The sequence below is a fragment of the Phoenix dactylifera genome, chromosome 13, assembly GCF_051530095.1.
Source record: "Phoenix dactylifera cultivar Ajwa chromosome 13, Ajwa_hap1_PhDact_Kaust_v1.1, whole genome shotgun sequence".
Taxonomy (NCBI): Eukaryota; Viridiplantae; Streptophyta; class Magnoliopsida; order Arecales; family Arecaceae; genus Phoenix; species Phoenix dactylifera.
The window spans coordinates 22,157,389-22,184,350 of NC_143202.1; the positions used below are offsets into that span (position 1 = coordinate 22,157,389).

Sequence of the window (26,962 nt, forward strand, 5' to 3'; positions counted from 1 at the left end):
TCCTATGTGTATTGTGTGGACAAATCTTTCATATAGTTCTTCTCCAAAGGTGAGATAGAAGGTAACTTTATGAGGATATTGTATGGACAAATCTTTCAATAGTTCTTTTCCAAATGTGAGTTAGAAGGTATCTTTATGAAGATATACTTAATAATGCTAGCCAGATTTATGGAACTACAGATTAATGTTTTTAAGTTGCAAGGTACAATATCAGCATAATAAGGTACGCTATACTAGGCTGAACCGGGCGGTATCAGCGTACCGTACCAGTTCGGTACCGGTATCCAGTATGGATGGTGTACTGATACTCGGTATACTAAAAAAACTCCGTACCGTACCATACCGATGCTGTGCTAGCGTGTCACCGGTACAAGGTCCGGTACCGAGACGGAAACCTTGGCACAATCAAATTCTTTTTACATTTCAAAGCATGGGAAAGATGATTTCTGATGTTTGGAACAACATCACAATCTACTTGTCAAACTGGCATTTGTTTATGACCCAATTCTTGGTTGGGTAGTATGCCACAGTATCACTGGTCACTGAGTTTATTTTCAGATGCGTGATTTGGTTAGATTTTAATGTCTTCTAAATGGATGTTTGTAGGAAGTTCGAATGCCTGCTGCTGGGTCCAAAGGTGCGCCTAAAAATCCTAGTGAACTGAAAGATGATTCAAGCTCTTCACGCGAGGAAAAGAAGGTACACATTGCTTTGGATTTATTCATTTTTAGCTAATTTTGTAATGGTTATAGGTAAACAATGTGCAAGTTTCTTCCTATGTTAGCTTGATAATACAATGGCAATTATACGGAGTGACAAATGTTCTGTTTTTTTACATAATGGTTCGGTGCCCAACAGACACTTTTTATCTAGGAAATCCGTTCCTGGTGTCATGATTTTTTTTTTTTGCAATATAGTGCATTTTAATTTTAAGCTATAGTCTAACCAAACATCAGTGATGGTGTCTGTTGAGTTCAGAATCTCGAGACGAGCACTAGATGAAGCAGTATAAGGGCAGATGGTGTCAGTAAATAAAGTTGAAAATCCTATATCTACAGGGCATATTGGAGCACATGAATTATCCAAGTAGGACTGTCTGTCTAGTATCCATTTAATTGTTTCAATTTTTATAGTCAGAAGATGTCATATGTGAGGCTTTGGTCATATAGATTGAATAATGGGAATGGGATTACTCGGCCCGTAGATGGTGATAATACCTTTAAATTGGATGATTTATACTTCATTGGACTGAGTAAAAGTTATTAGCTTTACATGATCTTCTACTTTAATGAACCCTGAAAACTATTATTTATGGAGTTTTGCATTTTCTTTTTTTAGATTGCCATAATATTAATATAATTGGGAGGTTGGTTGTCAAAAAAATCAAATTGTTAAATTATTCCAAATCCATAGGTTTTATGTGTATTAGTGAACCGAAATATGTTAGCAGCTAGGAAAATATACATTATCTTAAGAATAAGTTTGATACATATAAAGTAGTGGTTATCGATAACAAATGGTTAAAAATGACTTATCAAACTGGAAAGTACTTAAGGTTCTTGTAGTGGTTGAGGCTAGGATGGAGGAAGAATTTGGTAGGCGAGAAGAATGCTAGTATTAGGTCTCCGAAGTGGGAGAGTTTCCCCTAGTTTCAAAAATTTTTCTCTTATTTTTGGCTAGGGTCTAGTGCCCTATATATAATGGGAGAGAAGTAGGATGGATGGTGACCGATGGTTCTATAGAATTCTAGGGGTCGAAGACTGAAGGGACAGGATTAGAGTCTCACAGGCTATGGTGATTGTATAGTGGAAGGGTGCTTCAGATTGCTGGGGTGCAGGGCTGGTATTAGCTTCTAGAGATTTCTCTTATCTCTATTTCGGCAGTATTTTAGTAAAATGGTGGTGTATGAAGGGCAATGGAGGGTAATCAGGCATGGTGTGCAATGCAGAATGCAAAAGATCATTTTCATCCAATGCATGTTGGTTTTCTTTCTTAGGGAGAAATCACATAGTTATGAGAAGATATCTTACTTTTGTTTTGGAATGGGTCGTATGATATATGTGGGGGCCAAACACAAAAAGACAATGTCTAGAGGCGTTAGGTGGCACAAAGAGAGACCAAAAGCAATCTAGCTTGTTAGATTCCTAACTGGGTTACTTGGTGAGTGGGGTGGGTTCATGATCCATCTATGTGGGTGCAATCTATGTGCTTTCTAGCAGGTCTAGGTTAGGATGTGAGTGTGGTGTGTATTGGATGTGTGTGTGTGTGTGTGCTTGTGTGCACATGTGCATGCGCGTGTGCATGCATCTAATAGTGTGGAAGTGGGTGAATGTAGATTTTTTTGGATATGCCAGTCGATGCAAGAATTGGTGAATATGGAAATGGGTGCAAATAGGTAGTCAAAAATAATGTGAGCTTGGAATTTATATAATGCATGTTTGGGTGTGCATGTAGGTGTGCGAGTAGGTCCACTAGTAGGTATCTGCGTTATTTTATGTTATGTTATTAGATGTGCTCGGGTGTATAAGTGGATTTTTTTGGATGTGCCAATCAGTGCATTCTGGTGTATAAATGCATTTATGTGGTTGCATTAATGGGTGTCTTCTGGTGCTGGAGTATATTGGTGAGTTACTGGTATGGTATGCAGAAAGCACCCATATCTATTCATTGTTTGCTGGCATGGATGATGCCCTTGTTTTGATATGGATTGATACGGGCCAATATGATGCACAATACAAATTGGAAACAACAGATGGTATGGGGCGGTATAGTCAGCATTTAAAACTTGCTTCAGACACATTTAATTTTGCATTTGTTATTGTGCCGATGAAAACTAGTTTATTTCAGACATATGTACAATGTCCAAATTCTCATAATTCCAACCACAACTTGTTAACTTATGGCTGTTTTTCCAAATCTACATAGGTGCTGTTGCGTGCTCTATCAAGTCCTCCTTTCAGAAATTATCACGTATGGTGGTCTCTTTCAGATACCAAGTATGGGGGGACTGCTTTATTTGTGAAAAAGCAATTTCAGCCAAAAAAGGTTTCATTCTTCCTAAATCGAGCAGGTAGACAGTCATGAGTTGACTTTGTATTTTCAATTTCTACAATTAGAGAATTTAATGTTTTTAGTCAGGTTTTTAATTTAATGTTGCTTTTTTATAACTTGCTTTCAGCTTGATGAAAAATCCTTCCTTTATTTATAATTTTGACTTGCATTTATGGGGTTCTAATGATAATCTTTTTAGAAAAGAATTAATAATAACCTTACAATACACTTGATCTTTAAATTTGTAACCTAGTGAGTTGTATTCTCCACCTCAATAGTACGTATTTAACATCAAGGTCCGCCGTACCGTTACCGGTCGGCATACCAGTGGCGGCCTGGACCGGTACGTACCGGTCTCGTATTGGTCCGTACCAATCCTGTGCCGGTACGGCAGTCCTACCGGCCAGTTTTTCAATGAAAAGCTTCCGGTACCGGATCCCACGCTGATCCGATACTGGATCCCAGCCTGGACCGTTCCGTTATCGGTCTCCGCCTGGACCGGTTCGTATGCCGTAAAGGCCGGTACGGGCCTTTACGGCATACCCTGCTTAGCATCATTACTAATAGCATAGTGGCTCAAGTCTGTATATAGTAATCAATGACACTTCCTTGAAATGAAAGCCTGAGTGGGGATGGATTTGATGATCATGGTGGTCAAGGTGATGGTGGTGGTGGTCAGGCGCACGGGTCAATCCCTTTACTTGGGAGGTTGAGTTCACCTATGCTATGTAGGACCATGACTGTGTTGTCAGACAGTAGATCTAGATATTAGGGCAAGGAGGGGCTGCTAACTTATAAGAAAAAAAGGGGGAGGGGGAGCGGAATCGTTTTAGGACGTGGCATACAGGCTGCAGATATTCTAAATTATTTTTTGGAGTTAAAGATGACCGAGAAACATTGACGTCGAAGATAGTTGGAGTTAATGGCTCTAATGCAGCAGGAAGCTTAGAGGGGCAAGCTGGAGTTTGAGCAAATCAGGCCATCATCTTCATCATCAATCAGAGCAGGATTCATTGGTGCATCGAATAGAGTGCATATTATGGCCTTTCCCCTGCTACATATGATTCAAATGTATGCTTTCAGTTGTCATATTCTGAGAGGCGCACACAATATCTACCTTTATATGGATACGTTTTAAGCACAATATGGTGCTTCCTTTCATTACCATGAGCAAGGATGGTCAATGTCTTACCTGGCGTACTATCAAGAGGGTTATCCAGACAGTACTAGACATAGGACGAGCAACAGGGATGATATTAGTATCCAAGCCGGCATCATCTTTAAGGACCTAATTTTGAACAGGGCCTAGATGCATATGAGCACCTTAGACATTCCACATGAGATTAATGGTGAGTTTGATATGTTTATCTTAAACTCATGAATTCATTTTGTTTAATTTTGAAATATGGTTTATTAGGCAGTATTCAGATAATTTCATTTCCATTTACATAGCTTCTTACCTAAGAGTACACTAAATAGTCCAAATTACCTGAAATATGTTACTTTTGAAGTTCAAATATGTTTGGAAAAAAAAAAGAATATAAAATTAGTGTCCCAAGAAAGTACCAGGATGCTCGACCAGGATGGGGCGGGATGCATGGTGTCCTATTTCGTGGGGAAACCGGGATGTCCCCATCCCACCGGATTTAAAAACTTGGATGTTGTTGTATACTGAGTTAGGAATTGCTGTATAGATATGAGAAGTCATGACTTGAAAGCTAGAAGACCCTATGGAGATATGGCGGTTCAATTTGATGTTTTCAAATTATAAATTAGGTCATAGGTGTGCACTAATTAAATCAGCGGATATCTCGGGTGCCATTGGACATACTAGTAGAAATGAAAATCCATGCTAAGTTTGGACATACCAGCGGAAATGAAATTCCATGGTAAGTGATTTGAAGGGAAATATTCATATCTAGTTTTTTTTGGTACAATAAAATATTTCTAGCTGGAATGATAGTGGCAGTTATCCATCCGAAATGTTGATTTTCTTTGTAGAATCCGGTGGAACTTGATTAGAAGATTAATGATAAGAAGGATTGTCTGCTTGATGTTGCTGCTTGTAAGAATTTTCCAGATGTGCAGATTGAATTTTGTCAGCAAATATTTCTTTGTTGTATCTTATTGATTCATTATGAAAGTAAATATTTCTTATTCTATGGAGTTCTCTTGTCCTTCATATGCCTTTCCTAGTTATTTGTCTATCATCCCAATGATGGGAAAATCACACATATGTTCTTTATTGGCAGCTTCAAAACATGAACCAGATGGTCGGGTGATTATTGCTGAATTTGAGTCATATCTCTTGCTAAATACATATGTACCAAACAATGGTTGGAAGGATGATGAAAATTCATTTCAAAGAAGAAGAAAATGGGATCAAAGAATGCTTGACTTTGTTCTACAGCTGGAGAAGCCTTTGATTTGGTGTGGAGACCTCAATGTTAGGTAACTGGATTCTCAATAGGAACCGTCTTTTTTGTTAATTTTTTCACTAGTGTTTCCACCTACATCTATTTTCCTGACCCTTGCTCTGTGAGCTTTAAGCCTTCAAACTTATCTTTATTCATGGTAGTTTTACATAATGTTTAGGTGCAATGTTATTTTTTTAGCGCATGGTACATAATTTTGGAAATGAACCTAACTTATTTAAGTTAGCATCTTAATTCTGGTGATCCTGTTTATGTTACAACTAACATTTGGCTAAACTTCATGGATTCTTTTTTTTAGCATTTGGTTTGGTGGCCATATACATGACTTGTCTTTTAAAGCATAAGTATCATAAAAAAACTGAAAATATGGTTTATACATTATGCAGTAGTTGCATGTAGTTATGCTTTGTGGGATCACAAATAATTTATGAGTTCTTTTTTTCTGGGTTGCCATTGTATTGCCTTAATAAAATATAGTTATGGTGCCGTCATGGATTTTTCTTTTTGGTAGGGATCTCATTTAACTGTTTTAAGTACAACTAGTAAGCCATTCAACAAAACATTTTCTGATTTACTACTAATGGGGTTTCATTCATTCACCAACCTCCCTGTAAAATATCTGCCCATATTCAGTCTATACATGTGCTTATTCATCAGTTCTATTGCTATATTGGTGCCAAAACATATATGATGTTTCGTTCTTCTCAACTTGTGAGGATTCACCATGTCCATGACTCTTAAAGAAGAGTGCTTAAAAGGAGAGGCAAGGACATGGGAAGGGGAGGGTTGGCTGCTGTCTATGGTTTCATATGGCTTGGGCTATTCTACATCTCTGCCTTCTTCAATCACTAGTCATGGTGTAGTAGAATGTAGGTACAGTAACTCTCAGTGAGATGGATTGCATCATTGCAATGGAAAACTATTGACATTTTATCTTCCCACTCAATTTCTTTTCAATTGATCTATATCTTCAGTTTCTTTGTACCCTCACCCCTATTCGTTTTCATAAACACTAAGTACAAAATCAATGGACATTTAAAGCAACATGCATGCCCGTGAGCAGCCTCTTGTTATTCTGACCTTTTCATGGTGGGAGTCCTACAGAAAGACCTGCTGCTTTCCCCTCTGAACACTCTCCATTCATCCACTACTGGCGTGTTCCTTCAACTGCACTACCAAATCAAGGTGTCTTTCTCAATGCAATGCACGTACATCTACATGTTGGTGCTTTAGATCATCCTCTTGTTTGGCTTGCTTTTTGTTTTTTTTCCAGCAACCTTGTATTTTATTGGTCTTTCTTTTTAATTCTTTTGATGTCTTGATAATAAAGTACAACTCTTGCCTTTTACCAGAATCAGCTGCTTGTCTGTCTTGAGCTCAAAATTTTAGAAGATCATAACCTATAAAGAAAATTGACGTTCATAGTTTGTACAACCTTTTTTTTTTTGGGTACAATTGTACAACCTTTTTTACTTGGTATTCATTACATCTATTTTGACATCATTCCTCTTATAAAATTCACATTCCTTGCAATATTTGTCATTGTTTGCAGCCACCAAGAGATCGATGTGAGCCATCCTGATTTTTTCAGTAATGCAAAGCTCAATGGATACACTCCTCCAGATGCAAGGGTAAGAATTTTACTGCTCACATGCAAACTTGAAAGTTCATGTACATCTTGTATGCATTATTGCTGGATCTGTTACGTTCAAGGGAGATGGTTTTGAGTATGTAAAAATAAACAAACAAATAATAAATAAATGAATTGTGAGAATGCACAGGAATCATTGAGTTTGTAAATAGTCGTTATATTTATTTATCATAATCCTTTTTTTAATATAAGCATTATTTATCATAATCCTGGAGTATCTTTATATGGTAAAAAAAATGACATTTTCTTGATATACCATGTATTAGAAGTATTAACCTCAAAGAAAGATTTATATTTGCCTTTTTTCGGTCCTGCAAGTTCCAATAGTATAAATCAGTTGATTCTGCTGTCTTATTTTTATGACTTTTCAGCTGTTTTCTGGTCTTTTTTATCTGTTCTCTTATTTTTGTAACTTTCCTAATCATTTGCTTGTTTAGGTTTTTTGATTTTTTCCCTTATTGTTCTTTTCCCTTAATCCATTTGGATTTTCTTATATACACTTTTTGCTTATGCCTTAAGCCATCATTCCATTGTTTATATATCAGTAGCTGCTGTGGTTTGAGGTGTCATAACAACTATTGGATAAATTTTCATCTTCCACGGTCATGATATTTTAATGAGAAACAATTATCCAAATCATAGCACTGAATCACTGACTTATTCAAAGACATGCTAACATCATTTAGAAATAATAAAGATATTGATAGTTATTTTTCCAATCATTTTTTGCTTAAAATTATTTTACTTTTTCAATAAGATTCAATCATAAATTTCGTGATAGTATAACAATCTTGACAGCTAAGATTATTTAATCTTGGCTGAAGGCTGTTTTGGTAATCAAAAGCTATGAGTTCCTCTCCCCATTTAGTAGTTTTTAAGATTTAAGCTATATATTTAGCGTTGCAAATTCATATTACCTTTCTGTTTCGATATTTGTCCGCTTGGCAGTAAACTGGTCAATCAAAGCTTTGAAACTAAAGGTACATATTCTGGTGCAGGACCGTGGACAGCCAGGGTTTACCTTAGCAGAGAGGGACCGTTTCTCGAAAATATTGTCCCAGTGGGTGAATATGACAAAATCCTTTATTTTTGTTCAATTATAAATTTAAAATTCATATCTCAGTTCCTGCATTATTGATAGACTATGCTCTTCTGTTTTAGTGCTTAATTTCACATCTTGTATTGAATTGGATAATCAATCTTTCTAATTATTAATTGTTGATCCATGTCTGAAGAACCATCAGCACCAAAAAAGATTTTGTTTTAATGATTGTTATATGGAAATAATTAATTGTATTTTCCTTTGGGTCTAAAATTTCACAACTATCATCTATATATTCCTTTAATATCAAGATCAAACCAACATCTGATTTACTAATGAACAGCAATCTCCTTGAAAAATTTGTTTTTCAACTCTGATGCTGGATATTCTACAACTAAGTATTGTGCCAATTGGTGAGTGTGATGATGGTCTTTTCCCCATCATTACCATCTTTTCCTTTTTTTCTTCTGAGTGGCTGTTGGAAACTTTATTTTATTTATGTATTCTGCTATATAACACGAACTTCGCTAATGCCCATTCCTTAGGTGCATGTGTCTGTCTGCATTATCCTACTCTTTGTCAGGCCAGCAAACTCCCCTAATGCCTATTCCTTAGGCGCATCTATCTGTCCACATTCCCCTACTCTTTTTCCACTTGCTTTCCATCCTGGTCAGACCCTTCTTTTTTGAAGGCTATTCACCAATTGAACAGCCATTTGGTTAGTATCATTTCTATTTTTTCCATCTTTGTGGGATGATGAGCCACATGGTGGGGCTAAAATTGGAGATTGGGCTAGGGTGGGGTAGCAGCGGTGCTCTATAGCTTGACATAGACCTGAGAAAGCGGATCTTGCAGATCTAGATGGAGGAGAAGAGTGAGAATAGGGGGGGCCTCCAATTTATGATAGGCTTGAAGATGAGAATTTTTCTAGCCATCCAAATGGAGAAGAGGGAGAGGAGAGGCGAAATAGGAAAGGGGAGAGGAGAGAAGAGGGGAGAGTAGTAGCCCGTGGAATTCCAGGCTTCTATGGATAAGGCTATATGTAGTTTTTTAAACATTACAACCCAAATCTAACCCGACTTGCTAGCTGGTCAAGTTTTCGAGACCCATGCTCGACACATTAACCCTACCAACTAGGTTAAACAGGTTGATGTTCGGCATGGGATCTGGTTGGGTAAACTGGTTTGTTTTCAAATTGCCAAACCCTACCTTGAAGGACACATGCCTTAGAATCTTAAGAACCCTAACATGATTTTGTAATATTCTCAATATTAAAATTCATTCCAACTTCTTATTCCGCTGATTTTGTTAGTATTGTCAAAGGCATGCCTAAGGTGCACCTAGGCGCAAGGTGCAGGCAAAGCCACCCTAAGCACCTTGCCTAACGAACAAAAATTATATGGGGCAGGCATTTTACTTTGCCACATTTTTTCTAGTGCCCATCTTAAAGAAGAAATCTAAAAGTCAGAGACTCCTTCTAACGGAGTTGTTAGTCCCGTGAATGAAAAAAATCAAAGAAAGGAAAGAAAGTCGCACGTGGCATTCTGTTTCTTCCTCGTTTTCAAAATATACTTTTCACCGGTACATACTATCATCTCTAATGAAGAATATAGCTCCATGAGATGCGGGAACCACTTAAAAGCATATATCAATGGACTGAATCTCAGCTCTGCCCAAGGTGGGTTTTGCACTTGGTCATGGTGATATGCTTGATAAAGGTTTGTTTCGTCGATAGCATTTTCTGATTTGGGATGCGTAGTAGCTGTTGTCACAGTAGGGGTCCTAAGGCGGGAATTGTCCTACCCATTTTGGGAACGTCCAGTGGCAAAGTCACTGAATGGGTAAGTCGCCAATCCCTAGCTGAATCTAGGGCAGAGGATTGAGTTTCTTTTTTACCAAATCCAGAAGATGAAGCTACTGAGATCTCTCGCAATACATTTTTCTTTTTCCGATACGGCTCGCGACCTAAAAAAATCCCGGCCCACTCGCCACGGTCCACTCGTTCACTCGCTGCTTCAAGTAAACCACTCGATGCTTGAAGTCTCGGATCCACTAATACGAGCAGCGCGAGCAGTGGTGCAATGAATAGTAGTTGGAAGCAGGCAGCTCAATAAGCGAATCTGTCCCGGATTCAGATTGGTATTGGTGTAGGCTCTAAGCCAAGCCTATCTCGTGTGCTATAAAATACACAACGTACTTTCCCAAGCCTTTCTCAAGCTACGCCAGTCAAGCTTTCTCAGAAAACAAAGAAAGAGGAGTACGCTTTCCAGCGAGGATACAAGAGTGCGTCGTTTTCAAGCCAGTTTAGCTTCTTAGACCCCACTTTCTTTTCCTGATGCTGAACCGAAAGTGTTCCATACTCCCTCCTCCCTTCTTTGTATGGTGAAAGATCTAAAGCAAAAGACTCATAGGGTTCGGTTAGAAAGCACCGCCTTCAATCAATGTCCGTCCCCTGCCCACACTCACCGGTAGAAAGAACATGAACGCATCCGTTTTCTTTCTGTTTGGATGGCCAGCGGGCAAAGTAAGGCTTCGCCGTTTGAGAACCCCTTCTTTCTGTGGAGCCGTTAGGTAGGCTACCTGTGAGGTTGAGGTGAGTGTGGGCAGGGGACGGACATTTCTTGTCTTGCTGCTTGGTAGGCCAGCCAGTAAGTCGGTTGTCTCTTTTTCAACAGGGTAGGAAGAACAGGAGGCTTCCCCAACTCAATGTAAGCGTTCCTTATAGTCGAGTGGCTTCCATCTCCTCTCCTTATAGTCGAGTGGCTTCCATCTCCTCTCCTTTTAGTCGAGATCTTTTAGAACCTTCACCTTTGAGTCGAGTTGCTTCCTAGTCCACCCATCCTAAAAGTGGTCTTCCAAGCAAGATGAAATACTCGAATCATCCGTTGATTATACTTTGTCAAGCGATTGGAGTGACCACAGAAGCGGAACGGATATGGCTAAGTAATACACTAAACAAATTAGTCATGTAGCAAGCCAATACACACAATTAGATAAATCAATAAACAGTTTCTAGAACATAATGTTCACTGGTACAAAGTACACGGTCAAGTGATGCACATTTAACAAATTAGTCATCTAGCAACTCAATGCACACCTCCAAATAAATTGATATATAATTTTCAGAATATCATGTTCATCAATACATACTATATGGTCAGGTGATACACACTCGTCGACTTTCTGCCACATACTGCAAGCATCTTTGATACACACCCAGCTGTAATCAAATACAGACCTTTAGGTAAATCGATACACAGTTTTCAGAACATATTTTTTACTAATGCACTGCGTGGCTAAGTGATACTAACCAAGCAAATTAGTCATCTAGCAAGCCAATACATACCTTTAGATAAATCAATACACAGTTTTTAGAATATGGTGTTCATTAGTACCAATACACAATTTCTTAACTTTGTCTAACATAAGAAATTATATACATACCATTTCTTAGATTCTATGAAGCCTTAGGTGCAAAGATCCTAAAAAAAGAGAGGAATTTAGAGGAGGAAGAAAGGTACTCGGGAGGAGAAAGAAGACCTAACGGATGGGAGAGACGGCTTGATGAGAAAAAGAATAGATGGAGAGGCTTGACGAGAAAAAAAGATGATGTAGTTGGTCTCTCTTGGTGCATGCAATTTTTTTTTTCTTTTTTTGTTTTTTTTAAGTTACAGGGCTAACGGACTCTATTAGTAGGAGTCCTGCCCCTATTTGACTTTTGGATTTTCTCTTTAAGTTGGATGCTAGAGGAAACACGGTAAAATAGGAGTCCCATCCCATATGATATTCTATGGTTCCCGCACCATATGATTTTTGTTCTTGCCTAACACTAGGAGATTCCCTTTTGCAAAGGCACGAAAAAGACATGTCGGTTTTGCACCTTGAAGGAAGCCTAGGCACAGGAAAAGCGTGCCTAGGCTTTTTTCAATGACAACTGTTTGATCTTGATCAGTTTTTGAGGCTTTCTGGCCAACCAAAAAAAAAAGAAAAGAAGAAAAGATTGAGAGAAGAAAAAGGAACGAGATCTAGGGATCCAATGGAGAGTAGCAAGGACAGTGAATGATCACAGGATCTAGGGCTTCTGATAATACCTTCTCCATTTGGGAGGCTTCTTCCACCGCTGCCGCCATTCTTCCACTTCCTCTTCCTCTTATTTGTTTTCTTCTTCTTCCATCTTCTTTTTCTTCTTCTTCCTTCACTGCTGCCTATCCATGTGAAACATTGAAGGGACACCTCCTCCTCCTCTTCTTTTTCTTCTTGTTCACTGCTTCCCTCCATCAAAAACAGGGGAGGGGCCGGTCCATCTGCTACAGTGGAGGGGACTCCTGCTCCTCATGCCCTTCCTTCTCCTTGTCTTCTTTCTGTTCCACTTTTTCTTCATCTCCCCCTTCCTTTTCTTCATCCATTCTCTTCTTTTTCTTCTTATTCTTCTTCAACTACTGCCCTCCTTCATGAGCAGAGGACGCCTCCTCCTCCTTCTCCTTTCCTTCAGATGTTTCTTTTACATTGTGTTCATAAATGGATAATTCATTGCTAAATATGTTTAGAATCATGTATTCATTATTAGCTATATGTAAGTTGATATTTTTGTTGTGCCTCACGTTGTCAAGGGGTGCGCTCTTGCATTGCGCCTTGTGCTTAGGATAACATAAGCTGAACCGTGCTTTCTTCCTCCCTTTCCCTTCCCTCCTCTCTTCTTCTTAGTTTCAATCTTGTGCAGACATTCTTTGTTCTATTCTCCTACATAATCATCTAATGTCCCTCTTTGTTCTTTGTTTTTTGTTTTTGTTTTAATTTGTTTTAAGGGACAACATCCCACTACCTTCTGCTTTGCTGAATGTTCTATATGTGATCTATCTGTAGCCCTTAAGGCTGCTTTCTGCTAAATATTGCTAGAGGACCTCGAGTATCTACATTGTTCCAAACAATCATGGGCAGCTCTGATTCTACTCCCCCCTTCTTCCTCCCCTTTGCCTGCTGTGATATCTTTTCCTTTTTCCTTTTCTCGTTTTTATTTTAGTCATGCATGAGTATCAAAGTACCTTGGAGCCATAAAGCAAAGAGCTCATTATTGTAGTTCTGAAATCATTTGGGTGTACTTATGTGTAACTAGATGGTTTTTTCCTTGCACCGGCAACCTCTTTGGTGTTTTTACACCAATGTAATCAGTCATCTATGATCTAACTGAAGTGCCTGTAGTTTCTAAAGTGTTATTCACAGATGCATGATTCTAATTTCAGTAGTTGAAGGTGTTGTGCATTTGTTGCTATTTCAAAGTCTAATGGGAGAAATTTAAAATGTTCATGAAGAATAATGATGAGAAACTTCTCTAATGAATTATTCTATTTTATACATTTATTTTGTTGGATTTCCATTAGGAGTTGCCCATTACAATAAAGTTGTTGAGTGTTTGTTTTTTTCCTCCTCTTTTAGTACTTAGACAACAACTCAGACATCTTGTATGTGCAAAAAATCATGGAAAAGTACTGTGGGATAAAAATGTGTATAGAGGCAGTCTTTTGCACTTACTACCTCTTTAAATCAACGGGTGATAAAATTGAGATGCAATCTGAAAAAGGTGTTGGTGACAAGTTGTTGGTGCGGGTTTAAAACTTGATGAAAATTATGAAAGATATTGGAGCAATAAAATCTGTTGATATCATGGACAATTCAATCATATGGCAACGAATGCTGAAATCTACATGATCAATCTGGCTTATCATGTCAGAGACATTTTTTTGGAGGAAGCGATTCACCAATTCATACTGTATATGTGAATTCTAGCAGGATTTGCAAGTTGTCCAGGAAGAATCATTTTAATTTCAGGCAATGCTTTACAATGTTCCTTTAGGCGGAATTTCTCAGTCAACAACTAGCTCTTGTTGATTGTCTTGAGAGCTTGTTCCCTTGATAATCAATTGTAAGATTTCAGATCATATAGCTGGGGATCTCTTATTTATTAGTCCATAAATAGATAAAGTATGTATCTGTTACTTTGAAAGGTAAATCATTTTCTTGTTTTGATGAAATTGGGCTTGCTTGTCCTTCTTCTTTCTTATCTCTGTCATCTTCACTACTTATACATAGATTTCATATGAATCTTCTATTGTGACTAGATTGACCTAGCCACCTGAACTGTTTGATTACCTTCTTCCAGACCATTGAGTTTTTACATTTTCCAGTACCTTAATGGCTAAGAGGTTGATTGAATGACATGAACCTGGAAGGCTTATTATCTGAGCTGATTGGCAAACTTGAAATTTCTTATAAAATCTCTTCTAGACAACTGAGCTGGTGTGTGGGGTATCTGTTAAGAAAGCATCAGAATCCTTCAGCTCTTCATTCTGACAGCTATTTAGCATGTGGAGGCAAGCCTTCATTGCTTCTCCTTATGTTTGTTCTCTGACTAAATGTTCACATAGGAACAGAGCATGCCTTGGAATAAAATTATAGGGTTCCATTTCGATTTACACATCTGAACCTTCCTCATCTCTGAATGTTTCACAATTCATTACATGCTGCTGATAAATTGACCCGACGCAGGTAGTCTTACTTGAAAAGTCCTAGCATGAGCAGTCTAAGCTGGCATGTTGGTCCGACTGATGTCCTAAACTTCGATCATCTGCTGGTTCTTAGGAATAAATTCAGCAACTTTCTGACTGCATTTTACAAACCGCTAAAAGCAATCCTGGCCAAGCTGATTTAAGAGGCTGGCACTTTCCATGTAGCACTTCCATTCAGTCACAGGTGCCGTTTCTCATCCCCTATCTCATAACCGGCATATTCCTCTGCTCGCTATTCTAGCTGCGATAGATACTTCATGGGAAGGAATTAGCATCTAGGATGTTACCAACCCTAAATGTTAGTGTGTCAGGCCCAAAGAAAATTCTATGCAGTAAATGGCCTAAGATTCTTTTTAAAATTACGTACACTCATGACCTGCAAATCCAAGTCACCATCATAAAGAGGTTTCCCCATGTTTCACACCACGGGAAGATATCCTCTCATTTCTGATGATTCCAACAGGGAAAAAAAAGAATGCCACAGAAGTTTACCCAACAAATGGCATTGTTTTGGGTGGTAAACCTGTAAACTTAATTTTGTCCTTGTTTTTGTGCTTGCAGAAGACCATAGTTGATGTACTTTACCCAACAAATGGCATTGTAATTTACTTTTAGGTTTTACAATTTAGTATCATTAAGCTTTTGCAAGTTTTGGTCTCCTATGAATATCTGAGTGCTACAATAAAATGTCTTACAGGGGTAAGCTGATAGATGCTTACAGATTTGTTCACAAGGAAAAAGACATGGAACGTGGCTTTTCCTGGTCTGGCAACCCTGTTGGCAAGTAAGACGGTCTGCATCCTTTCTATTTTATGCATTTTTTGCTTGCATTTGTCAGTGTAACTGTTGGTTGCAGCAGGTGTTTTTTTTATATTTCTGGTGCTGAGGTTGCATCATAGGGCTTTGTGTAATGAACTTCTGATTGAGATCAAGGAAATTTGAGTTTTTTTGCAAGCATCGGAGAATGCTTCAAGACATTGTTACTGTGTTTCTTTTTTTCTTTTTTTTTTTGAAGGGGTCTTTATGCTACTTCCTTAATGCAACTTTATAATTGGGCCAACTAAGAAAATATCATCTAATATTTTAAAGTTGTCCACAATATTTTTCTTTGTTTAAATGCAACTGATCCTTATCACCAAAAATCCAGATATCTTTAAACTTGAAATTTTCTGAAGCTCAAGCCCTGTCTATTTTTGTCTAGAATTTTAATCTACACCTTCAATCTTTGAGCCGGCACTTGACCTTTGACCTTTCTCTGGAACTAGACCTTACGAAGGCTCAACTAAACTATTAGAGAGCTCGCCGCAGGCTCTCCCCTTTAGGCTTTGTCTCATTCTCTGTATCGTCATCTCTGGACGTTCTAGCTATGGTGGCTGCTCCCTTTAACAACCAATCCCTTTCTTCTCTCCCTACTCGCATCTTCCAATGTGGTGTTCTTACTAATTTCTATAGGTACAGAGTGGCCTCCCCCAACTCTACTTCACGCAATTAAGTTTCGTGTAGGTTTGATGTAAGGTTGAAGGTGTGTCTGATGGTTCCGAGAATGCAAAGAAATCCAGGAAGGCTCTCGGAAGAAGGTTATAAAGGACAGATTCCTTCCCTACCCAAAGCCCCCGGAATATAAATTTTTCAAAGCCATTAGGTTTAAATTGATGAATAGAATGTTAACAAGAACCTGAGTAGGTCTGTTTATTCAGGTCTTGCACTATTAGAGCATGTTAAACTGACATTTTTCCTTATATTCTTGAAAAATCTTTCGTTATTATGAACCATGGCTGTATATCCTAGAGCAAATATAGCAGGTTTTTCTTATTTATCAACTTTTTAAGAATGTTGAATCTTTTCTCTCAATGCAGATATCAATTTTTTCACTAATTCTCCCACGGCTCTGTACTGTTCATATTAAGTACTCATTCCTTCAATGCATGCTACTGATTAATAAATTCAATGAATTTTGTGTTTTTAGGTACCGAGGCAAGAGAATGCGGATCGATTATTTTTTAGTTTCAGAACAGCTTAAGGACAGGATTGTTGCATGTGATTTGCATGGGCATGGAATTGAACAGGAAGGTACAATAATAATATCTTGCACTTCAAAATTTTGGCATAATTGAGGTTAGGCCCTTGGAGTGCCATTTAACATCTAGGCCCGGTTGACGGGGCATTTTATTGCCGGACTTTGTTGCAATGTTCATTTGCTAGTTCCCAGTCCATGCATCATGTAAAGAACATGCATAACTGTGCATAGAAACAGGCCTCACTGTCTGTCTGGGACCGCACATCAGATGAAACTTGGTAAAGGATGAATGGTAAAATGGCAGTGAAACAAATGACAAGGAGTCAAGTTGTCCAAAAATGCAATATCAGAACCTTTCAAAACTTCAATATTCTAGACCATGCATGGCTCATCATACAAAGATTTCTTCTGTTAAACTATACATCCCCCGTGAATGCATACCTATCATTTGTTGCAACTTTTGTCCATGATATTCTCAAATCATTATTTTCCCTTTCATCTGAGTCTCTCTCTAGTAGCTCTTCTCTTGCAAATGCACAAACCATTTCAGGCAGTTTTCCATTTTTATTATCAAATGCAACTTTTAAACTTAATGTCAGACTTGTTTTTATCATATGCTCTTTGATTTCACCACATCATCCATGACATTCTCATCTCCATCATGTTTGTATTATATGATCAGACTTTAACATACCAAATACGAATATGCACATTTGCAACCCATGATATGAAGATCCCTTTTATCCAAGGTAAGCGGAACTGGTGCCGTGCCCTGTACCGGTTGGCTACCGGTTCGGCACGATACCGGTTCAGTGTTGTACTAACACATGGTACGGTGTGGCATGCTAGTTCCAAATTGGCACATCATTTTTTTATTTTTTATTTTTTTAAAAAAAATTAAGATTAAATGAAAAGCAATTAATTTTTTATTTTTTGAATGATTTTAAGTCTAATTGGTTGTTTCTTGATGTCTTTTGATGTTTTTGTCATATGCTATACCTTAAATGATACTACTTGATATTTTGGGGTAATTTTTCTGCATTACTGTGGTATTACTCTAAAATAATGCTACCTTGGAGAGGCAAAGTTTGGCAATTCTATCTTATTGGATTTGCTACCCCCAGCTATGCCTTTCGCGTCATGGTCTGTCGAACTGCCCAGTTTGGGCCGTACCGAGCCGACCTGGTCCTTTCGCGTCATGGTCTGCCGAACCGCCCAGTTTGGGCTGTACCGAGCCGACCTGGCACGGGATCGGGTTGGTTTGGTTGTGGGAGTCAGGACCGGTGTTTGGCTATGGGAGTCAGGACCGGTGTGAACCGTCCGATTTAGACCGTTCCAAATCGATTCTCCCCCCTTACTCTCTTTTTAAGTGTTGGGAAGGCCTAAGAAGGTTTCCAAGCCTTCTCAAGCCTTCAGTCATGTTTTCTTCAAATGTCCCCTTCCCCTCGGACAAAAAATGCTACAATTCGAGATGATTCAAGGAGGATCCAACCCAAAATAAGGTATGCTTCTCCTGTCCTGCCTCATTTCTTTTTTTTCAACGACAAAAATGCCTCGAAATTTTGAAAATAAGGGGAGATTATGCCAAAATTTTTGATTTTGGCATGATTTTATATATTGTAGATCTATGGATGATTTACACAATTTCACTAAATTTTTTAATTTTTAGATTATATATATTTTTTAATACAATTGCATATAGGAGACGAACTCTTCGAGGTCATCTAGGAGGATACGATGCAGTTGCAGATGACTTCGCATGTAGATTACAATCCATAGACGTATCAGGTTTCAAGTCATATAGTGGATTTTATTATCCACAATCACAAGCAATTTTTGATCCATACGGATATGGATATCGATATGGTGCGTCTGAGATATTCTCTTCTAATGCCACTATCCTATGCAGCTTGGAGCATCTTATGGGTCGGATTTTGCTGCCGACATATTCAGATGGATTCTCGGCCGTATTATCTGACAAAGGACATCTCTCAGAGCCAGAGCTTCAGTGAGAGCTCCGAGAGGTTATAATCCAGAGAGCGTTCCTTATACGATGAGTGTACATGACTACAATGCCGCTTGGTTAAAGGAGTGAGTTCATATGTCTTGAGATTATGCTAATGATCTGGATATCTACGAGAGGCATCGCCACTCGATGAATTTTTAGATATCAATATATATGTAGTACTTTAAATATATGTAATTGATTGTATCATTTTATATTTTGTATCTTACTAATTTATTTTAGGTTATTTCGTGTTGCTTCTTATAACATGCAACATCTCATTAATTATTTTATGTTTTGCATCACTCTAAAACATCAAGATGCATCATTTATACTTAAAAATCATTAAAAAAGTTGAAAAAATAGATTACCAATAAATCAAACCTAAAAAATATTGGAAAAAAAATTGGTGTGCTGGTTCAAAACTGGCAGGCCTCTGCGTACCATTTGTAGTACGGTATCGGTTCAACGGACCTTGTTTCGCGTAGTGGAGTCGAGATTTTGATCCAAAGGTGACCATCGATATGTAGTTAATTAGCGACAAAATTTACAGTGGTATAAAAACCAAAACAATTAAGGGCTTTAGAAATTAAAGCATTAGGCTGAAACCAAAATGAAAATAAAAAAGCCAGCAATCCTGGCTTCGCATGCCAGAAGAAGCAATGTGAAATATCCTAAAATCAATTAATGAAATACAAAACATATAATGATACAATTAATTAGATGTATTTAAAGTATAACATACATACGGGCATCTGAAATTTTTTCGAGTGGTGAAGTTTCGTAGATATCGAGATTATTAGCATAATTAGGAGGCATATCAGCCCACCTCTCTAACCAAGCAGCGTTGTAGTTCGGTACACTTATCCCATACGGTACGTGTTTTAGGCTATAATCGAAATTTGATACGTCTATGGATCTTATTACACGTGCGAGATCATATGCAGCTACATCTTGTCTTGAACAATCTCGAGTTGTTCGTCTCTTATATGTAATCGTATTCTCGCGAGGTCTACTAGCTTGTGTACCATTGTCCTATCCTATGTGGCATATGTAAAGTGGGACTCACTAATAAATTGAAGACTGTTCTGTGGCAGTATTTCATAAACAATGGTCTCATATTCTTCACTCTTTTCATAGCTACTAGATTCCTGATCACCAAAACTCTTATTGCTGCTCTCCCTGGTTTGTGTTTGAGTGAACTGACTCCAGTCTCTATCGGGCCTGCAACTGCGTTTTCATTTTTTTTCCGACTGTATTGAGCAGTTATTTGCTTTTCCTTCATGCCCTTTTGCTTGGCTATGTTGCGGGAATAGATGTCGCCCTCCTAACCGAGTCAAGCAGATAATGTTCGCCTTGTCTAAGCAACTCTCAGTCATGTCTTTGGGGGGGCGTTTGGTAACCCCAACAGGATCACCACGATGATCTAAGATCCCCGATAATCCGAATGCTGGGATGATTTGATCCTCAGTGATCTAAGATCAATGTGTTTGGTAGGCCATGATCTAGTGATTAAAAATTTTCGGATATCCATGAGTAACTTGTTTGGTATGGTACGAGGATCCAAGATCACCGACCACATAATACCACAAATACTCCTGATATATCTTAGATGGATTTTTTTGTGTTTTTAATTCTTATGAATCAAAAATGTAAGTCAATATGTTAATTCCTATAATAGCTCCATAATTTTGTCACGTATTCTACTTTTAGTAGCCCTTATCATATATTTATTGATCATATAAAATATATTATAATAAAATATTAATATATTTATCAATATATTAGTTATTAATATATTCTATAAAATTATATTTATTACTCCTATAAATTATTAATATTATAAAAATATGTTATTTTTATTATAAAATTAATGTTTTTATTTATACTTATAATAGATTTTTAAATACTAATAATTATTTTGATTAGGAAAATAAGGTAAATAAGAGTAATATATTAAATATTTTTATTATATAAAATAAAATATAATAATATATTTCTACTATAATTTAAAATTATCCTTCAAATAATAGGATAATAATATGATTACTAATATATTATAATATAATATATATCATTAATATAATATATAATATCAACATAATATTATATATATATATATAGCATTGACATAATATATTGATGATATATTGATATATCAATTTTTCTGCTAAATTGAGGGGTATTTTTCTTTTAACTTTCATCCCAGGATCACTGCCCTGGGGTGATCTTGGATTTTCGACCTCAAGAACGGGTATCCTATCACCCAGTTGGGCGGTGATTTGAGGAGTGGAGGTGATTTAGGATCACCGCCACGTAGGATCACCGTGGTGCAACCAAACGCGGTGATCTCATCACCTCTACCCACATCACCCTTGATCCTCAGACGATCACCCCATACCAAACGCCCCCTGGGAGCATGTCTCGGATATGAAGTCATATGATGATTGGCTCCCCACTGACCCCTATGGTTATAGCTGATTAGCTGGAAGCATATGTGGAATATTGCGATTTGCTTATTTCTCTGCATCCACCTAATCTCACTGGCTATGAAACCTGGCTAGTCTAGAGGCGATCCTGGCTTATTGAGCTTCGACTCTTGCTGCTGACTCACAAACCATCCGATCATGGGATCATTCTCACCCCGAACAAAAGCATTGTGAATTGGATCTATGTACTTTAGCTCCACTTCCTTCTGAATACACTTCAGTATCAACCTCAAAGTGTTGGTATTAACTTCAGTATCATTGTGGTGTCTATGTGTTAGACGATTCTTCTTCTTGTTGTGGATGATGGTAAAGGTGGACCAATTACGCTCATAGTCACTTGAGAAGACCGTTTGGTAGAGGATCCGGATGGCTAGCCACTTAAAATGTCTTGCTGATAGATCAAAATGAATCCACAATTCAACTGCAGAAGCATTGAAGAAAATTATATAAGATAGTATCATATTAGTAACTGTTGCTGGTGGTCCAAACCGAGAACGATTGGCACAGCGGTGTGAACGGGGTTCCGTCTGAGTCGCCTTGGTTGGTGTCGATTACGCTCCACTTTCCACCAGAAAACCTGCAAGCAAGCCTCGCACCACCACTGGGGTAGTGGGGGCCCTCCGACGATCAAGTCAGAGGAGATTGGAGGAGAAGGAGAGATAATTGCAGGTAGTAGGAGAATGCACTGGAAGTTCTTGCTTACCTCCCCCCTTCTCCCCCCAGCCGCATATATACCAGGCTGGGGGGTCCTTCTGGGGGGTTGATCATCGTGTGGCACGATGGAGTTGCCACTGACATGGCCGTTACTGGGCGTCGTGGGGTAGCGCTGGGTACGGCCATGACAGGGCGTAGTGGAGCTCCGCTTTGTACGGCTGTTACAGGAGATCGTGGAGCAGCGCCGGATACGACCGTTGTAGGGAGTAGTGGAGCAGAGGGTCGCGGCGTGCTTCAGGGGAACAGCCTGTCGTTGTCGAGAGATTGCCGACTCGGGGTCGGATTGCTGGATCCAGGGGGCAGCCGACTCGGGGTCGGGCTGCGAGGCCGAAGATATCCGACTCGGGGTCGGGTTACTGGATCAAGGGGCAGCCGACTCGGGGTCGGGCTGCGAGGCCGAAGATATCCGACTCGGGGTCGGGTTACTGGATCAAGGGGCAGCCGACTCGGGGTCGGGCTGCGAGGCCGAAGATATCCGACTCTAGGGCGCGCGTGCCGGTCACGTGGGGCATGGTGGCTGAGTTCCTCCGTAACAGTAGCCCCCCACTTCCGAGCCTGGAGCCAGAAGGGGAACGGGTGAAGGAAGTGATGCTTCGAGATTGTCGCCATCCCTCGGAGAGGCGCGCGCGCTCCGAGCTCCCCGCCTTCTTTATGGCGTATGGCGGTTGTTGCTGACCTGGCAGTCTGAGGATTTCGGCGGACATCCTTCCTTAATGGCGTCGATTCGCCTTTGGGGCGCGAGCGACCCTTCGGCAGCCAGGCGTCCTCTGGCGTCACCGAGGCGTCACCCACCTTTCCGCCTATTTAACCGGGGGTCCTCCTCCGTCCGCCTTTCTCTTTACAGACATCTTCGAGTTTCTCCTTTGCGCTGCCGTCATCGCCGTCGGACTGTTCGCTTGCTCCTCCTTTGACGCTCTCGGAGCCGTTCTTCCTTCTCTTCCGGTGAGTTGCTCCATTCTTTAATTTAGGGCTCTCCATACTCTCCTTTTGTATTAGTGTACTCCAGTCGTTCCGGTCTTTTCCCCCTTCTCGACCCTGTCCTGACCGTAGATTCACTGGCCATTAGGGATGGGCGAAGTGAGAGCAGACCGCATTAAGTCGGAGTTGGCCGCCGAAGACCTAGATAGGTTCGTGGCTCGATACCATCTTCCCGAGGCCTGCAATGTTACGCTCCCGGGGCCTGAGGAGAGGATGTCCCACCCTCCTCCGGGGAAGGTTGCCATCAATGAGGGCATTCTTCAGGCCGGGTTCCGCTTTCCCCTCTCGGACTTAGTCGTTCAGGTGCTTCGGGGTTTAAGAGTGGCGCCGACGCAGCTGGTGCCGAACTCATGGCGCGCCCTGACAGCCTTTCAGGTTCTCTGCCGCATGCACGAGGTTCCCGCCACCCTGAATGTCTTTTGGGAATGCTACGGCCTGAGTGGCCACCCCCAGGATAAAGGGTGGTGGTGCTTTGCGGCGCGGCGAGGGTGCGGCCTCGTCAAGGAGGCTCCCACCTCCATTCACGGCTGGAAGGAGCGCTTCTTTTTCGTTGACGCAGATCCCTCTTGGGGAATCAGGGCAACCTGGGAGACGCCGATGAAGTCCCCGATTGGCCTATCGAGGTTGTCGAGGGAGGAATCCGACGGCGTCGCCGTCTTGAAGGAGTTGGTTGCCGAGGGTCGGCTCCCCCCGGTGTGTCGCCTTATTTCCGAGGATACCTTGGTGAACGTCGGTCTGAGCTCGGTCCCCACTGACCGTGAGCCCGCCACCATTTCTTTTTTAGCTCTTTTCTCCTCTTTCGTTTCGTTCTTTCCTTCAGTTTCTCAACCTCCGACCACCTCATCCTTTTTGCAGAGATTGACGACGTCATGCGGTCGGACAAGGCAACGGCTGTTGGTAGGACGTCCCTACTGGAAGCAGTCCGGAGGAAGAAACGAGCTCCTCCGAGCGGGGCTCCACCGGCGAAGAAGTCCCGCCGGCAGGCGACTCCGACGCCGACAGACGGGTCCGGACCCACCGATCAGGGGGACGCCGCGGGCGCGGACCGGGAGTTGACGCTGTATCAGCCCTCCGATGCCGAGACTACCGTTTCTCCGGAGGCATCACCCGGGCGCGCCCAAGATGAACGGGTCGGACGTGATCGGTCCCCAGCCCAGCCTTCGACTCGGTCGGCTCCGGATGATACGAGGAGGGACGCGCCGAGGCCCCGGCCGAGCGGGACCCTGTCAATTCCAGGGGCGGTCCCCGCCCCGAGCGTGGTCAGCATGACTCTTCCCCAAGCGATGGGTAAGGGTAAGGCTGCGGAACCACCGTCCGACTCCGGGGAGAAGTCGGGGTCGGCCTTCACTTTCGCCGGCGCCCGAAACCTCATCGAGACGGTACTGCTGGAGAAGGACCGCAGGCAGGTCCGGGAGATGAGGGTCCCTGACGTTGGGGCTGCCAGCTGCGTCTATCTCATGTCGGTGAGTGTTCTTTCGGTCGCTTTCATCATTTATAGGCTCTGTTGATCCCCGCCTGACGCCCTCGTTTTTCCTATCTCTTAGCTCGCCCAGTACATGATTCGCCTGGAGGAGTGCTACGAGGAACAGGCGAGGCTTCTGGCGAGGGCCGAGAGCCAACTGAAGGCAATAGAAGAGGGAGGTCAGGCTGTGGCGGGGAGGACGACCAGGGACCTCGAGACGAGGCTCCAGGTGGCCGAAGAGCGGGCACTCGGCTTCGCCACCCTCGAGAAGCAACTGTTGGAGGCTCGGGAGCAACTCAAGGTTGCCTCAGGTCTCGAGGGCGAGATCAAGAAGGCGGAGGAGCGGGCCGAGAAGCAGTCCCGGAAGGCTGCCGACTACCGGGAGAGGTGGGAGAAGGCCCAGCGGTCAGCCGACAACGCCCGCAACCGAACCCGGTCTCTTGAAGCCAAGCTGGGCGAATTGGAGTCGGCCTTGGAGAAGTTCCGCGCGAGCGACCAGGAGCTTCATTCGCGCCTGGAGGAGGCTGAGGCTGCTCGCATTGCTGCCGAGGCGAAGCACAAGGAGGCTCAGGCTGATCTGCTGAGGGTCTCCTCCGAGGCGGATGACCGGATTGTGGCGAAGGTCTTGGAGGCGAAGGCTTAGATTATGGAGCGGGCAGAGGCGACGCTGGCCGAGAAGAGTGCGGAGATCGGGCGTCAGGCGGTACAGGCTTATCGTCAGTCCGCCGAGTTCACCCGTGATATGTCGGAGGCGGTACAGGCCTATCGTCAGTCCGACGAGTTTGTCCGTGATATGTCGGACGCGGGGTCCGACTCCTTTGTCTTAGGCTTCGAGGAAGGCCTGGCAAGGGTGTCGGCTAAGTACCCCGAAATTGACCTGAGTGGGATCTCCCTTCTCGACTCCCCTCCGGCGCCATTGCCTGCTGCTTCTCCAACCGTCTCCCTACCCCCTACGGACGTGCCCGACGTTCTCGACCCGGGGGTTCCTCCAAGCTGACCTTCTGTATTTTGTTCTTTTCTTTATGTGTTGGCGTTTTGCCAAGTTGTATGGGTCTCAGCCCTGAAACAATGAAAGTTAATGCAAATAGAGTTTCTTCATTTCACTTTCGTCCTTCTTCTTTTTAACTCTTGGTAGCGTCTCGCTGACTCCCGACTCTTGAAATTCTTCTGGCGCTAGGCCAGGCATCCGAGGGTTAGGCCTCAGGAAATTCTTCCGGCGCTAAGCCAGGCATCCGAGGGTTAGGCCTCAGGAAATTCCTCCGGCGCTAAGCCAGGCATCCGAGGGTTAGGCCTCAGGAAATTCTTCCGGCGCTAAGCCAGGCATCCGAGGGTTAGGCCTCAGGAAATTCTTCCGGCGCTAAGCCAGGCATCCGAGGGTCAGGCCTCAGGAAATTCTTCCGGCGCTAAGCCAGGCATCCGAGGGTTAGGCCTCAGGAAATTCTTCCGGCGCTAAGCCATTCTTCCGGCGCTAAGCCAGGCATCCGAGGGTTAGGCCTCAGGAAATTCTTCCGGCACTAAGCCAGGCATCCGAGGATTAGGCCTCAGGAAATCCTTCCGGCGCTAAGCCAGGCATCCGAGGGTTAGGCCTCAGGAAATTCTTCCGGCGCTAAGCCAGGCATCCGAGGGTTAGGCCTCAGGAAATTCTTCCGGCGCTAAGCCAGGCATCCGAGGGTTAGGCCTCTGGAAATTCCGCTCGTTGGTCGGCCAAGGCTGGCGCAAGCCGAGGCGACCGGTCGGGGCTTCAGGCTAGTCTGCTCCCGGGATGATCATCGGGTTAGCCTGGCATCCGAGGGCCGAGCCTCGAAAAATTTCGCTCGTTGGTCGGCCAAGGCTGGCGCAAGCCGAGGCGACCGGTCGGGGCTTCAGGCTAGTCTGCTCCCGGGATGATCATCGGGTTAGCCTGGCATCCAAGGGCCGAGCCTCGGGAAATTCCGCTCGTTGGTCGGCCAAGGCTGGCGCAAGCCGAGGCGACCTGTCGGGGCTTCAGGCTAGTCTGCTCCCGGGATGATCATCGGGTTAGCCTGGCATCCGAGGGCCGAGCCTCGGGAAATTCCGCTCGTTGGTCGGCCAAGGCTGGCGCAAGCCGAGGCGACTGGTCGGGGCTTCAGGCTAGTCTGCTCCCGGGATGATCATCGGGTTAGCCTGGCATCCGAGGGCCGAGCCTCGGGAAATTCCGCTCGTTGGTCGGCCAAGGCTGGCGCAAGCCGAGGCGACCGGTCGGGGCTTCAGGCTAGTCTGCTCCCGGGATGATCATCGGGTTAGCCTGGCATCCGAGGGCCGAGCCTCGGGAAATTTCGCTCGTTGGTCGGCCAAGGCTGGCGCAAGCCGAGGCGACCGGTCGGGGCTTCAGGCTAGTCTGCTCCCGGGATGATCATCGGGTTAGCCTGGCATCCGAGGGCCGAGCCTCGGGAAATTCCGCTCGTTGGTCGGCCAAGGCTGGCGCAAGCCGAGGCGACCGGTCGGGGCTTCAGGCTAGTCTGCTCCCGGGATGATCATCGGGTTAGCCTGGCATCCAAGGGCCGAGCCTCGGGAAATTCCGCTCGTTGGTCGGCCAA

At 42.4% G+C, this 26,962-nt stretch overlaps 1 protein-coding gene and 2 long non-coding RNA genes across 5 annotated transcripts in view; all 3 read left to right on the forward strand.

The window, feature by feature from the left end:
• LOC103720288 (DNAse I-like superfamily protein) overlaps positions 1–26,962 on the forward strand; it is a 39,669-nt gene that overhangs the window by 3,356 nt on the left and 9,351 nt on the right. The window contains exons 2-8 of one of the 2 annotated variants that reach the window (XM_008809922.4): positions 607–699; positions 2,926–3,070; positions 5,304–5,502; positions 7,039–7,117; positions 8,136–8,197; positions 15,440–15,526; positions 16,709–16,812. In XM_008809922.4, the coding sequence (XP_008808144.3) occupies positions 607–699; positions 2,926–3,070; positions 5,304–5,502; positions 7,039–7,117; positions 8,136–8,197; positions 15,440–15,526; positions 16,709–16,812 (769 nt within the window). The remainder of the gene's footprint in view (positions 1–606; positions 700–2,925; positions 3,071–5,303; positions 5,503–7,038; positions 7,118–8,135; positions 8,198–15,439; positions 15,527–16,708; positions 16,813–26,962) is intronic. The other variant, XM_039130901.2, reaches the window with a different exon arrangement.
• LOC148700268 (uncharacterized) lies at positions 6,226–6,884 on the forward strand. 2 transcript variants are annotated; one of them, XR_015972725.1, is made up of 3 exons: positions 6,226–6,355; positions 6,591–6,671; positions 6,839–6,884. It is a non-coding gene; the product is annotated as an uncharacterized LOC148700268 (long non-coding RNA). The 2 variants fall into 2 exon arrangements; XR_015972724.1 differs by having other exon boundaries at positions 6,591–6,706; positions 6,839–6,852.
• Positions 18,137–18,789, forward strand: LOC148700269 (uncharacterized). The gene is made up of 3 exons (XR_015972723.1): positions 18,137–18,261; positions 18,462–18,547; positions 18,669–18,789. It is a non-coding gene; the product is annotated as an uncharacterized LOC148700269 (long non-coding RNA).